The 15598-nt window shown below is 58.1% G+C and overlaps 1 protein-coding gene across 1 annotated transcript; it reads right to left on the bottom strand.

Moving 5' to 3' along the window:
• Positions 1 to 620: 620 nt before the first annotated feature.
• On the bottom strand, positions 621 to 13131 carry KLHL21 (kelch like family member 21). Its single transcript, XM_082832760.1, has 4 exons — positions 12054 to 13131; positions 9112 to 9517; positions 5723 to 5795; positions 621 to 3858 (listed from the first exon to the last, which is right to left on the bottom strand). Exons 1-4 carry the CDS (start codon positions 13072 to 13074, stop codon positions 3565 to 3567), a joined length of 1794 nt encoding a protein of 597 aa, XP_082688886.1. The 5' UTR covers positions 13075 to 13131; the 3' UTR covers positions 621 to 3564.
• Positions 13132 to 15598: the final 2467 nt, after the last annotated feature.

The raw sequence follows: 15598 nt of genomic DNA, 5'->3' as shown, positions 1-15598 counted from the left end.
AGGCGACCGAGGTAAACCATGGCCTCCCGATGCCCCCTTCCCGGCACTGGCCGCTTCCTCGGGTGGGCTCGCAGATGTGAGGAATGTTCTGCACTTCATGACCTCTTCCGGGAGGGACGCTGCTCTATTTTAAGGGTTCAGCCCCTCCTGCAGGTCCAAGAGACGGGGATCTCATCACCTTTTAGCACCACACCTTCAGGAGGTGGTGGGGGGGGAGCAAGGTATTGGGCACAGTGCCCAGGGGTGGAGTCTGAGGAGGTTGAAGCAGCTTTTGGGCAGGTGAGCCATGGCCTCAGCCACCCACGTTTCTCCCACCTCCCACCTCCGGCCTCCTCTTTCCACTACCTCATGCCTTGTAATGACTGAGACAAGAAAGGGCCTCAAAGGGTTTGCCCCCAAAGCCATTTAGCGTGAGCCCTGGACGCTCTGAACCCCGCCCCTTTCCCCATTAGTTAAGGGACATCAAGTACGCTCCTCAATACTACTTTGCCTCCCTTGCCCCACGCGCTTGGCCTCAGCCCAAAGGTTCCAAGACCCGGCAGCAGCAGGATAGAGGCAATGACACCATATATATAGGAAATATTTTTATTTCAAAAAGTGTACTGAAGGCATCCTAAAACCTTGAAGAGGATCCTGGACATGTAAGCCTACCGAACGGACAAATAAATACACAAGTCTGCCCCACGCTCTGGGGCTGGCACTGGATGTCGGACGCTGGAGGGAGACTGTCCTAGTCCAGAAGAGTCTCTGAGGTCATATAAATATAGAATACTTTATAGCAGTAGGTCAGCATTAAATACAAGTCACTGAACTTTCATAACTTGTCTCATAGGCTGAAAAAGTTGTGTACATCTGACATGTAGAGACAGTCCCTCCCAGACTGGCCCAGGCCGTCAGTGCACAGACCTGTGTGCGTGATGGGAACCCGTGCCTACAGGAGCAGGCAGGGCAGGGAAGGGAGGAGACGTTTCTCAAGGGTCATCCCCAATCCCGGACCCCCAGCAGGAGCCTGCTGTTGCCCAGGCTGCTGCATCCCCTTCCCGTCTTTGGTCTTTTAACCCAAAGACCGGGTCTGGGGGGTGGGGACCTGGGTAGTTCTAGAGTGAACATCACTGGCCCCCTGCCCCCCCAAACCATCATCTGAGCAGCCGCCAGAGAGTGGGGTGGTCGGTCACACAGCGAAGTAGCAAAAATGCAGGAAAGACCAGACAAAGGCCCGGGCCCAGGCACCGGCCCTCAGGGCTGACCAGAAGCGCTGCGGCGGGTGACAAAGGCTGGTTTCTATGAGAACATGAGCGTCTGCAGCCCCCCGGTCCCAGCAAAAGCCTGCCCCCCACTGCCTGCCCTGCCTTCTGGGGCTGCCAGGGCCCTTTACAGAGCCAGCCCCAGGAAAGGCACCAGGAGGGAGCCTCCCGTGAGATCGAGCTCCCCCCACTCCTGCCCATGACCTGCCACAGAAGTTGTCACCACATCTCTCTGCGTGGCCTGTCACACCCACTGGGCAGGGCACAGTCTGACACCGAGCTTGGTGACCGGCATATAATCGGGGCTCCATCAGTCCCGTGCAGCCCTGCCTTGTCGTCCCCCTACCACAGACAGGAGACAAGCCATCACGCCTGGGCAGCACCTGGCTGTGGGGAACCCGAGTCGGCCACCCCATGGAGCCTGGCGCCTCTGCGTGGGCTCAGCTCGCCAGGCAGGCACGTGGGCTAGAAAAAAGGTCTCAGTAACCCCTGGGAAGTGAAGCGAGGGCTGTGGAGAGGGAGCAACTAGGGCTGCGACCACCCTGGGGGGAGGGGCAGGCGAGCCCCGACTCACCAAGGGAGGACACTCAGACCAGGATGGGTGACCTGGGGGAGGGTCCCCAAGGGAGCAGAGGGCCGAGCATCCACCCTGGCTAAGGCCTGAGGCAGGAAGTACCAACCCCACATCCCCTGCCTTCCCACTGTGCCTGCCACACCGGGGGCTTGGAGTGGCCAGCTGAGCCGCAGCGCAAGGCGAATGGAAGGGCTGGCTGGGAGCCGTGGCCACTCCAGCAGGGGTTCCAGAGCAAGACGGCTGACCTGACAGCAGTGGCCCCCCACCAGGGCTCCTTGAGGGACGAGGGACGCAGGAGGGAAGGCAGGGGCCCGCCCGACAGCCCCAAAGCTTCTGGCCAACAAAAGGGCTTTAAGTGTCACTTGTGAAGCGATGGTGAGAAAACTTTTTTTTCCTTGTTAAGAACACACTGTTGAACATTTACCTAACGAGGAAAACGTAACCGCCCTCCCCTCTGGAAGGGAAGGAGGACAAATTCAAGCAAAGGCTACTTTGGAAACCATGACAGTACAAGACCACCAATCCACCGTTCGCACTCCTCAGAGAAAACCAGGGACGTGACACCAGCTACGGGGGTTCCCAAGAGCTGCTTCTGCCACCCTCCTGGAGAAGCCTGGGCTTCTGAGGGGCTTAAGGCACCCTCCCACCCTGCAGAAAGCTTCGGCAATGGGACGGGGAGAGGTTAAAGATCAAACCAACCGGACCCCGTTTCTAGCTGCCTGCCCCCCTTGTAAGGAAGGGCCAACTGTGTTTGAAAGCTTGTGACCACCTGCTGAGGCTGCCCCACCCCGGGCTTCCTTGAGAAGCAACAGGATCCTCCGCTCACAGGCCGCAAGGGCAAGGGCGCCTGCAGCTGTCTGCCTGGCTGGGCTTCAGCGACAAAGTCCCAGGGCCTCCCAGTGAGGAGCTATGACCTTGCACATTCGTCCTCTGCTGAACTGGCCTGGGACGAAGGGCCCGGAGGCCCCCAAGCCAGGTGGGGCTACACCAACTGGTGGGTGTGTGGACAGGGACCCCCAGCACCTGCGTCGGCCCAGGTCCACTGGAGACAGAAACTCAGCAGGTCTCTCTGGGCCCCCTTCAAGGCCACATGCCAGTCCATTCCCACTGCCCTGTGCCCCTAGGTCTGAGCTCACCTCCAGGAGGTGCACCCACGAGGGATGTTTTGGTGCAAGACCCCAGCAGGGCCGAGGAGCTGGTCAGGCAGACCCCCTGCATCTGGGGAGCTGGCTCACTGGGTGTCCAGCACTGGCCATGGAGGGTGGGACCCCACTGCAGCCATCGTCTGCCTGATTCTCGATGCTCTGGGACAGCAGGGCCTGCAGGGAGGCCACTCTCACACTCTCCTGGAAGGACCCCTGCCCCTCCACTCATACCCAGAAGTGGCCCTCCTCTCCCAAGGGGGGAGCAAGCAGGCACAGGTGGTGGCTGCAGGACGTGCACGTGCCTTCATTGGTGAGGTGGGCCTGCAGCGGGGGTGACTTACTGGAACCAGAGACGCGGTGGCGGAGGCAGCTCTTCCCGGACCAAGGGAGCGGCATTCACAACGGGCCTTGACCCCAGCAGCTGTGACTCACACGCACGGAAACGCTCCAGCTGTCAGATCCTGAGGCTCGCTCGCTCGCTCGCTCGGCAGCCCCTGAGCCCACGCTCCAGCCAACCTGTCCCGGTGCACGAAGGATGGGGGTGCTACCCCCTGAGGTGCTGGGTTACCTGCACCAAGGCCCTCCCCGGGCCGGGCCGGGGCTAGTGCAGCTCGGCGGGGTTCTGTGGCAGCCGGGGCCGGCCCACACCCATGTCACTGCTGCCACTGTCCAGCTCAAAGCCACGGCCCCCCAAGGGCGTCTGGGGCATGAACTGTCGGAAAATGCTGACGCTGCCGTGCCAGAAAGTGGGCTCTGGGAGCCGTCCCACCACGCTCCATGCCCGGGTCTCTGGGTCGTAGGCCTCCACCACGTCGGAGAGTTCAAAGGTATTGTCGTAGCCCCCAGAGACGTAGAGCTTCCCTCCAAGGACGGCCAGGCTGCCCCCTACATGCACCTGTGGGCCAAGGGGGGTGGTGAGTGGAGGCTGGCAGTCAGGGCAGGGGCGAGCCCCAGAGCGCCTCTCCATGGGGAAGGTGCCTGGGGCCCTTGGGAGGGGCAGCCTTGGCACTTCCTACACCCCAGCTAGGACAGGGGCTCCATGCCACAGCAGGTCCCTATGGTGGTCAAGGGGCCGTGGAGGCACTCTCCCCGCGAGCAGCATCAGCCCTGCAAAGCAGGCATGACTGTCTCCCCATCTCCCCCCACCGCAATTATTGATCTGTTTATTTATGGCTGCGATGGGTCTTTGTTGCTGCACATGGGCTTTCTTTAGTTGCGGCAAGCGGGGGCTACTCTTCCTTGCGGTGCGCCGGCTTCTCTCATTGCGGAGCACGGGCTCTAGGCCTGCGGGCTTCAGTAGTTGTGGCACGCGGGCTCAATAGCTGTGGCTCGCGGGCTCTAGAGCGCAGGCTCAGTAGTTGTGGTGCATGGCCTTAGTTGTTCCACGGCATGTGGGATCTTCCCGGACCAGGGATCGAACCCGTTTCCCCTGCCAATGCAGGCGGATTCTTAACCACTGCGCCAGCAGGGAAACCCTGTTCTCCCCCATCTTACAGATGGGAAAACTGAGCCTCATACAGCCGACAGCAGCAGAGCTGGGACTTGATCCAAAGTCTGAGCTTTGAACCACGAGGCTGGACTATCCCATCTTGCCCAAGACCTGCTATAATGAGTACGTGTAGCTCACTATGGGGAAAACCAAAGTTCTATTTCCTAACTGTAAAGATGTTATTTATTTAAAAAAATATATATATATTTTTGGCGGCTGCGTGGCTTGTGGGATCTTAGTCCCCTGACTAGGAATTGAACCTGGCCCTCGGCAGTGAAAGTGAGGAGTCCTAACCACTGGACTGCCAGGGAATTCCCCTAAAGATGTTAAATAAGCTGTAGAGCCGCGGTGGACGTGCTAACCACTGGACCGCCAGAGAACTCCCAGGTTTGGAAATTTTAAGGAAGACAGAAAATAAAGATATAGGCGGGGGCTTCCCTGGTGGCGCAGTGGTTGAGGGTCCGCCTGCCGATGCAGGGGACACAGGTTCGTGCCCCGGTCCGGGAAGATCCCACATGCCGCGGGGCGGCTGGGCCCGTGAGCCGTGGCCGCTGAGCCTGCGCGTCCGGAGCCTGTGCTCCGCGACGGGAAGGCCACAACAGTGAGAGGCCCGCGTACCGCAAAAAAAAAAAATAAAAGATATAGGCGGGTGTAGATGTGTATCTGAGACTAAGGAGATTGCTCGTGTAGCCAAAAGCCACCCAGCCTTCCTGGCTCTATCACATTGTGAAACTCAGCACCCTCTTCTCAATAAGCAAAGAGAGGTGAGACCCCATTAGGCAGCAAAAGTGTGGGTACACAGCAGGTGCTCAATAAGTGCACTCCCAAGGTCAATCCCCAAAGACCTCCTTGTCTGACCTCACCCCTCTGTTGCCCCCTTGTTCACTCTTCTCCAGCCACACCAGGCTGAGGGCTTGTTCCATGAACACACCAGGCATGCTCTACCCCAGGGCCTTTGCACTTGCTGCCCCTCTGTGGAACACTTCCCCAGCGTGCTCTCTGGCTCATGGCAGGTACTCAATGAACACTGGTCTGAATGGATGAACTCACTAAGCTGTGTGACCATGGCATCTTATTTAAGGTCTCTGTTTCAGTGACCCTCGAGTACAGGTCGAGGACAACGGCAGCCCTCTCTTCATGAAGGTAACACCAGGAAAGGGCCCAGCACAGGGCCCTGCCCACCAGGACTGCATCCCAAACTTACGTTGACACTTTGGTTGGAAACCAGAACCAGCTTGTGCTCCCACTGCTGGCGTGTCTGCAAACTTACCTGATTCATCGATGGGATCTTATCCCATTCGTTCTTGGTGGGGTTATATACGTCCACCTCGGCAGAGTCGTCCCTGGGGAGTGGAGGGGGGGAGGAGGAGGAAGAATGGGTCAGAGTGACTAGGCAGCGCCTGAGTGTGAAGGGCTGGAGAGGAGGGTCCTCCGGGCCCATCTCCTTTGGGGACCTCTGTGATGCTATTTGGCAGCCCACCGGCCAGTGGGACCCTATCCCTGGTTCGCAGGGGCTGACTTCACCTATCTGGCCTGGGCTCTGAGGCCGGAACCCAGCCACGCTCCACAAACCCAAAGATCGTGCTCTCGGGTGCTACAACGCTTCCCCGCAGCCCAGCACCAACACAGCTGCCCCTCCCTTCGCTGCGGTCCCCAGCCTGGCCTCAGATCTTGAACTGGTAGTGGCCCTTCCCACCAGTCTCAACTCACCCTTCCTCAGCTCACCGTGCCACCTCTCAGGACAGCCTTCCATGGCTGACCAGTCTAGGCCAGGCCTCCCGGCCCACTGCACAGCCCCCGTGCCCTGGACCACTGCTCGGCCACTGCCCTCCCACCGCTGTCAGTCCCTCGATCCCACCCCATTCACTGCTGCATCCTAAGTGCCCGGCAGGGTGACCAGAGTCCCAGGAATAAGGACACCAGCACTGCCCTCCCCTTTGGGCTCAGGCTCCTTCAATCCTGTCTGACAGGCTCCTGATACCTGCAATACAAGGCTCAAAGGCATAGCCTCGAAAAACAGACACTACCCCCCAAATAGGAGTATTGACGGTAACGACGGTCACAGGTCAGGGATCAGCAGAAAGGCCAGAGAGTAAATACTTCAGGGCTTGCCAAGCAGACAGTCTCTGTAGCAGGTCCCCAGCGCTGCAGCTGAGAACAAATGCAGCCACAGTCGTATAAACAAAGGGGCTGGCTGCATTCCCATAAAACCTTATTTATGGACACAAATTTGAATTTCACATAACTTTTCACACGTCACGAAGTATTACTCACAAAGTATTACTCACTTTGATTTTTTCCTCCAGCCACAGAATGCAAAAACCACCCTTAGTTTGTGGCACATAAGATGATGATAATTGATATGGGAACCCGCTGGGCTGCCCCCCGACCCCTGCATAGACACAGGAGCTGCAGCCAGAAGGTGCCAGGCTGGACAACGCTCTCGGCTTCTGCCTCTGTGGGCGCTGGGACAGCCCAGCCCGGGAGCCACGTTAAGTGGGGACTGAGGCAGAGCACTGCTGGAGGCGCAGGCGGGGGCCACTGGTCACTGCTCAGAGCCCAGGGCAGCAGCAGCCCACAGGCTGCGGCCTCCACGCAGCGTGGACCCTTCCTGTGGACCGGAGCTACCCCGACAGGTGGCATTCTGAGCAGTGGGATGCGGCTGAGGCACCGAAGTGCGTGGACAGAGCGCAGGAACGCTCGAGCACACGAGACCCAGGCCCCTGGCCTCGCCCACACTCTCAGGTGAGGCCAGGCCCACACTACTCAACAGGCTGCCCTTCTAAACCACTCACCCTCTTGGCCGGTTTGGCGGTGGCAGTGTGCAGTGAGCAGAGTTGAGCCCGCCTCCCGGGCCCCCCATGGCTCAGGCGACCCTGTACAAAGGCTAACAGAGGACCTGGGGGGCACCCTAATGCTCACACGTGGGGCAGTTTAGCAGCTGACCAGTGACCCCGACCAGGAGGAGGCAGGCACAGGGGCCTTCCCTCCTAAGACCGGTCCTTGGGCACCTCTCGTTCTAGGACCACGGCGGAGGGGGTGGGGGATGAGGGGAGGACATTCTCAAAGTTGCGCAGCCTGGAACTGCCACGAGGGGCTGAAGCCAAGGTTCTGGCACCCTCATGAGTTGTATTTATAGCCATCTCCACCCCCATCTTTGAAGACATGACTTGGGGGAGGGAGAGCTGGGCGAAGGGTCAGATGATGTTTTGTAACAGGACCGGGAGCTGGCTGGGATTCTGGGGCTTTCTCAGAGCAGATCGTCACTTCCTAGGATATGGGGAGGCCTGGCCCCTTGGCCACCTGCGTGACAAGCAACACCACCTCGGTTCCAGGTGCTGGGAAGGCACCTGGAGTCTGGGGGAGGGGCAGCTCAGACCGTGAGGGGGTGTGGGCCGAGCAGCACAGTGTCCCTGTCCTCAGAGGCTCCCAATTCAATGTCGCAGGCAGAAAGGGGACAGAGGGGACGGCCGTTCACACCTTACCCTTTCCTTCTGATCTCGTACCTTCAGGCAGGCTCTAGGCCAGGAAGGGGAGCGGCAGGTACACACACCTGCAGCACGTATGTACGTGCACATGTACGCAGAAGCTGTGAGCAGTGGCTGGGAGCTCCTAGTTCCTTGGACGCCTACTGGCCCATCAGGAGGGGGCATTTCGCTGTGCCAAGTCATCAAGACTCACAGATGCACGGTGACCCACCGGCTGCCCAGCTCCGCTGCAGGCTGCCGAGGCCACAGCCCGGCCCAGGGAGGCTGTGATGTGGTGACAGTACACGGGACCTGCGCTGGATGTCCTTGGTTCTAACCCTGTGGTTGTGAGCAAGTCCCTTACCCCTCTAAGTCTCTGTTTTGCCACCTGTGAAATGGGGATGACAGTGGTGCCCATCTCAGCAGACAGTCATGGGGATCAGCTGTGAAAATGCCCATGAAACAGGCAACTGGAGCTCGGTCCACTGGGGACCCCAACACGCTAACTACTGTCATCGTTCCCACAGGCAGCTCTGGGCCTGGTCAGTACCAGGCTCCTCCCTGGTCCTGGGTGGCTGCGGGATCTTTGGAGAACAGCATTCTTTCAGCAAGACTCACCAGCCCTCCCTGTGCCAGGCCAGGCGGGAAGGGATAGACAGAACGTGCGGAAACACACTGAACACACAAGTGCTGCTTTCCGCAGAGGGGGCAGGGCTGATCCCTCCACCTGGCACCAGCCCGCTGGTGAGCAAAGGGTCCCTCTATCAAGGCCACCCCACCCCAAAGACTCAAGTGTCCAGAAAGCTCTCCTCTGGTCTTTTTAAGATGCAAAGTTCCTCTCAGGTAGGACAAGTGGTTCCTTTTAGTAAAGGCCACATGAGACCAACAAGGGCTTTTAGTGGGACCCACCAGGCAAAGTCCAGCCAAAGAGACACAACTGATTTAGCTTCTATGAATCTCAAAAAGTTCTCTGCGAGGACCTAGCCCCATCCCACTTGGGATCCTCAGAGGCCACAGAAACCGTTCTAAAGAATGGGGGCAGAACAAAGGCGCCAGGTCAGAAAGACCCAGCCCCAGAGCCCAGTGTGGCCTCAGGTTCCTCATCTGTGAAATGGGGAGAACAGTAAAGATGAGCTTAGCATAGGACCTGGTAAAAAAGATCACGCAGTGGCCTTGGCCCCTAGGGACTCACCTGATGAAGTACATGAGTCCATTCAGAGTCACTGTCTTGGGGGCAAAGGACCAGGGTGGGAGCTGGCCGCAGTCCACCAGCGACCATAGGTCCATGTCTGGGTTGTAGCACTGCATCACCATGGTCTCTTTGCCGGCCAGGGAGCCGATGGCGTAGAGCCGGCCTCGGCAGGCCGTGGTGGAACAATTGTCCATGGGGTAGGTCATGGGCTGCAAGGCCTCCCAGGAGTCAGTGGTGTGGTCGTAGCGCTCCGTGCTGTCTGCGGCCACCACGTACAGCAGCCCATCCAGCACGGAGGAGCTGTGGTACTCCCGGGCCTTCAGCATGGGCGCCACCTCCGTCCACTCGTTCACGCTTGAGTTGTACCTCCACACGCAGTCGTAGAGCCGGGAGCCATCGGACCCGCCTGCCGGGGCAGACAATGTGCAGATGGTCAGCCCACACTGACTCAGGGTGATTCACCCACCCGCGACTCCCTGAATTTCTCAGAGGGGGAAAGACAACCCTCTCATCTTGGGGGAGGGATAACCCTCACCTGGCTCCATGTAAACACACATCCTCTCTCACCAAGCCCGGGCCAGGGGCCCTGGCAATGCGTAGGCTGACCGCTGCCCAGGAGGATGGCCGTGAAAACACCACCAGGGCTTCCCTGGTGGCGCAGTGGTTGAGAGTCTGCCTGCCGATACAGGGGACACAGGCTGGTGCCCCGGTCCGGGAAGAGCCCACATGCCGCAGAGCGGCTGGGCCCGTGAGCCATGGCCACTGAGCCTGCGCGTCCGGAGCCTGTGCTCCGCAACGGGAGAGGCCACAACAGTGAGAGGCCCGCATACCGCCAAAAAAAAAAAAAAAAAACAAAAAACACCACCAAATCTCTGCGGGCCAAGCCAAGGCTCAGGGGCCGCAATTCTAAGTAAACAGCAATCTCAGTCTGGACTCCCCGCACAAGCAGTCTAACACCTCAGCTGACTGGGGCATCAGGCCGTAGAGTCCATGCTCCTGGGGAGCCACAAAGCATGTGGGTGGGGGGCCCAGGGTCTTGTCCACCAAATTCTAGGCTTCCTGGGCGGCCCCTAACCAAGGCTGTGCCAGGATGAGTTGAGCGGAAATCTACAGCACCCTGCAAGCAAGAAACCTAACACAGAAAGTGATGCTACGGGGACTTCCCTGGCGGTCCAGTGGTTAAGACTCCGCACTTCCACTGCAGGGGGCCCAGGTTCAATCCCTGGTTGGGAACTAAGACCCTGCATGGTGAGGCCAAGAAAAAAAAGAAAGTGATGCTATGAGTGGACTTCTGGGGTTGTATTTCTTGATTTATATGCAAGTTACTGACATGTTTTGTTTGGAAAAAACTCATCGAGCTGTACAAGTATGATGTATACTTTTCCGTCTATATTTCAAAAAAAAGGCTTAAAACCAACCAAACAAACAAAGCCCAGTGGTACTGGCTATAGCCACAAATTAAACCAGGTTCACCTAAGACATCAGAATTCCCACAGTATGAAGGGACCCCAAGAAGCCTGGGGGTTGCGTTCCTCTATTGCCCCAAGGCTGGGGCCACAGGGCAGAGCAGAGCCAGCCTGACATTCTATCCGGCTCATAGCCCTGAGCTTTTAGAGGGAGAAGGCAGGGTCCTTGTAAAGTCCTCTCTGCCTCCTTCCTTCTAAAGGAGAACTGTGTCAAAGGCAGCTGAAGCCTTCTTCCTTCCAAAGGAGAACCGTGTCAAAGGCAGCTGAAGTCGCTTTCTCATCCCCCCGCCCCGTGAAATTCCCTAGAGGCAGCTGTAGGGACCCACTCAGCCACCTGTCTAAACCCAAAGGATTAGCTGCTCAGCTGAGACATTTATGGAAAGGTGTGCAAAGTTGGGGCGAGTCTCACCAGTTCTGGGAATTCACCGGCCAGACTTCTGTGGTGGGGGAGTGGGAACGGTGGTCCCCAAACAACACAGGGCCAACCTCAGGTTGGAAAGGGACTGATTCCCGCAGAGGCTGGACCTGGAGCTGCAGGCCAAGGAAGCTGTGGCCACAGAGCCGAGCCGGTCCTTAGGCCGGGATGCGCCCCACTTGTCAGCTCAGAGCCGGCTTTCTCCGGACCGTGCCAGGCTGGACACAGCGCCGTGATGGCACAGCCGGGGCCTCCCAGCCTGATCCAGCCCTCTGCTGGCCCCAAGTGCAGGCCTGGTCGGTTCTTTCCTTATATAGCCGTCACACAGACCGCCCCTCCTCACCCCACTCAAGGAGGTAGACTCATGTTTGAACTGGGATTTATCTTTAACGAAAAATGTGGGAGATGCCCAGGACGAGGGCGGGCTGGGACACGCCCAGCATGACTCGGCAGTGTTTTGGGGTTTGAGCCAAGTAACTGGAAGAAAACCTCTTAGCATGTGACTCTGTTTACAGTCGCTGGGCAGGGAGCAGCCTAAACACCACGTGACCCAAGCGCAGGGCCTAGATCCAAGCCCTGCCCCTGGTGACCAAGTGTGCTGCTCAGCCATGAGGGAGAAATCCCCCGTGGGGGGGTGGGGGGGAGAATGGATGTATCACAGGGCGTCAGGCCCTGGCCCGCCCCCAGATTCCTTAGGGGGAAAAAGAAAGCACTCATTGTGCAGGGTGACTGCCCCAGTATCTTGCAACCTAATGGGGGCATCACCCGGGCAAGGAGGAGGCTGCCCAGGCAGGTCCTGCGTGCTGGGAAGAGACCCACAAACAGCTACCTGTCCCACTCACACAAGAGGTTCTTCTCCTAGATCTTAAGTATCAACCCTAGAAACGTACGTGCGTGCCAGCCTGGGGGAGAAGGAGGGGGAAGGGAAGTGGCCACTTGCACCCAGGGGCGGTCCCGGCATTCCAGGTATTGCGGGGTCTCCTGCAGGTGGATGTATTCCCCCAGGGGGGCGGGGGTCCAGGCGGCCCAGGGTCCTCCTGACCGGCCCCCAGCCCACTCACCCGTCACGTAGATGTCGTTGCCCAGCGCCACGATGCTGTAGCCCCCGCCCAGGTGGTCGGGGAACTCGGCCAAGTAGCGCCACTGGCCCGTCTGTGGATTGTAGCAGTCGACGGTGACCAGCTCGTCGCAATCCTGGTCGCAGCCGCCCACCAGCACGAGGATCTCCGCGAGGCCGGTTGAGGGGCGCGGGCGCATCCGGGGGCAGGGCCCGCGGTCGTGGCGGTCGTAACGCGCTGCCTGGAAGTCGCGCGCCTCGCGCAGTAGGCGCAGGCAGGGCGGGCAGCGGGCCACCAGCGGCTCGGCCTCGACGTGCGCCAGCAGGTAGAAGCGGCGCACGAAAGGCAGGCGCACGGCCTCGAGCAGCTGCGGCCAGTGCGCGGCGCGCCGCGGCGGGTCGGCGCGCACCCAGCGCAGCGCCAGCTGGTAGGCGGCCTCCTCCTTGGGCACGCACAGCCCGTCGTCGCGCAGGTAGCGCAGCAGCCGCGCCAGGGGCAGCCGCTCCAGCTGCTCGGCGCCCAGCTCGCCCACGTGGCGCAGGATGAAGCGCTGCGCCGCGCTCGCCAGCCCCGCGCAGCTGAAGGCCTCGGCGAAGTCCTGCATGTCCAGGCAGTTGGTCAGGTCGAGCTGCTGCTGTAGGAAGGCGCCGCACGCCTCCTTCACGGCCGGGAACTGCAGCAGGTCGGCGGCGCGCAGCAGCGGCTCGGCGTTGTCGCCGCTCACCGCCACGCGGCCCGTGTAGCTGAAGTCGAGCAGCAGCTGCAGCATGTCGGGCGGCACGCCATGCAGGCGCACCCGCTCGGCGCGGCTCTCGCGCAGCTGCCCGGCGAACATGGCGCGGAAGTAGGGGCTGGCGGCCGCCAGCACGGCGCGGTGCGCCGGGAAGTCGCGCCCTCCCGCTGCCTCCAGGGTCACGTCCAGGAACTTGCGCTCGGCGCGGAGCTGGCTCAGGCCGCGCAGCAGGCTTAGCGCGTGCGCAGGGTCCGAGAAGGGAAGCACGGCTAGGGGCGCCGGCCGCTCCATGGCGCCTTGGCTGGGGGCGCGGGGCCGCTGCGCGCGCGCACTACTCGGAAAATCCGCCGCCAGGGCCAGCGGGAGAGACACTAAGAGCTGGTCGCCCCGGCTATAAATAGGGCCGGGCGCCTCGGCCTCCGGGGGGGCGGGGGCCGGGCGGGGGCGGGGCGTCACCGGCACCGCCCACTTAACCCCTCCGGGCCCGGCGCCGCCGCCCGTCCTGCCACCCGGCTGAGCTCGCTGACTCGCCTCCCCTCGCGTGCTCCCGCCTCCGCGCTCCAGGCTGAGTCACCGCCGCCCGCGCCCGTTCCCTCTCTCCGCCCTTCCGGGGCTTCCTGCAGTCTCCCGCCGACGCCCGAGACGGGGACACCGGGTGACAAGGGTCCTCTCCGAGGGGCGGCCCTGCCGTGCGCTGGGATCGGGGGCCTCCAGGGCCTGCCCACCACCTACTCGGGCCCGGCTGCTGAACAAAACCCGGTGGTGGCGGAGGAAGCCACCCCTTTCGCGCCAGACTTCCCAACTGCTCCCGGGCGACTCGGTACAATGGCTTTTTTTTTTGAATTCCACTAGTTCCAAGGGTTGCTAGTTAACCCTATCTCGGGACAGGTTTCAAACGACAGAATTTCTTTCTTCTTTTTTCTTTTTTTTTTTTTTACAATTCAGGAACAGGCAGGAACAATTATAAGTTTTTTAGGTGACTTTTTTTCTTGGCGCATCCGTAAGGGACACGGGGCCAGATGCCAGGAATCTGCTCCACTGTGTTCCTGCAGGAGTTTCAAACTTGACTAACGCGGTCGTTAACTTTCGTCAGCGCAGAAGGCGCAATTTTAGTTTCCGAGTCATAGAGACTCTTTCAGGCTCCTGAGCTACCCTCTGAAGGGGTCATCCTGGCCTCCTCGCCCTTCCTCTCCTGGAAATGGAAGTGGGAAAGGCAGAAATCAGGGTAGGAAAAATCCATGAGAATTCGTAAGAATATACTATTAAGCTGAAGCATCAGAAAATAATTCCAGGGAAAAAATAGTTTTTCCTATTCCATGAGAGGGGCACTAGGTACCTGGGGGTCAGGGCCCTCAGCTCAAGGTCAGACAGGGGACTGCCTTAAAAACCAGGGGATGTGGCTGTTCAGAGATGTCACAGTCACGTGTGGGGTGACCGTGAAGAAAGAAATCTTCCTTACTTTGGTTCCAATAGATACAATGCCAGGACTGTGTTTTCACTGAAACCATATGAAAAAGTTCCCTCACTTGAAAGCCATTTTTTTCTTTAGTTTAATGTATGTTTTGCTCAGTTTTAGAAAAGACCCTTAAATGTATTGTTTGTAATGATAAAAATAAAGTTATATCTAACTGTCTAAAAAAAAAAAGAAAGAAAGAAAAGACCTTTATTCCACTTCTTGTGTTGCAGATGAAACCTGAGTTTCTGTTATTGGATAGCAACCCCCATGCCCCGTGGGCTTGGCAAAGACATTCCAGACAGCAGCCTCATTCCGCCCACGTGTGTCCCAGGGCAGGCCAGGCACACCAGGAGTTGCTGTCATTTCTTGGTTCCAGCTCAGTCGGCACAGCCTTTGGAGAAGACATCTTGGTTTTATTCCATCTCTGACATGCAAACTGTAGGCTTTCTCTTCTACTTGTGAATCTCCCATCATCTTGCCGTGAGAAGGTATCTAGTCTAAATGTCAGTATGGGAAGCACAGGCCTAAGTCAGAAAGCATTCAGGTACCCAGGCGGGCTGCCTGTTGCCCATAGATGGACTGTTCACACAGCTATTAACGGCAGCAGCAGCATTCCTAGGCCCAGGAGCCCGGCCAATAAGCTTACTTGCTCAGGCTTTGTGACAAGAAAGTCTAAGTAGCCAGGAAGTGGGATGTTTGTAGGGAAAAGTACTACAGTCCCTCTGGGTCAGAACTCATCCACCTGGTATAAATCAAATCTTTTAAATGTTTCTGTAGTTAAGAACCGAGTCCAGTTTTATGTATTCCTAACAACAGGGGGTTATTTAACTCATGTTTCAGCCTTACTCTGAAGAATAATGATGCAATATTGATTGAAATGGAAAGATGTTCATGTTATAATGTCCAGCAAACAATCTGATTACCCATAGTATGACCCCATTTGTTAATTAATCTATTTTTATTTTGGCCACGCGGTGCATGCAGGATCTTAGCATGCGGGATCTTAGTTTCCTGACCAGGGATCGAACCCGTGCCCCATTTGTTATATGTGTTCGTATGCCTACCAAAAAACTGTGAAGGTAACATTTTCTCTAGGTGGCTAGGTTTGTTTTGTTGTTTTTTCTTGCCTGCATTTTCTGTCTTTCTGTACTAAACATATATACCCTGTGTATTAAAGAAATATTAAAAGTTCAAAATAAAAAGTTCAGTTCTTGAGGAAAAAAAGTATATTATTAATAGCTCAGACCTAACAGATTATTTGAAGCCATGTGTATATATCTAAGTCAATAAAGGAATGTGGTTAGAAAAGAAAGGAACAGATTTAGACTTATCAGCTGTGTTTGGAATTTTGAATAACCT

This window comes from Leucopleurus acutus (assembly GCF_964270905.1).
Source record: "Leucopleurus acutus genome assembly, chromosome: 2".
NCBI lineage: Eukaryota > Metazoa > Chordata > Mammalia > Artiodactyla > Delphinidae > Leucopleurus > Leucopleurus acutus.
Note: the sequence above shows the minus strand (reverse complement) of the source record. Positions and strands in the feature narration are given on the sequence as shown.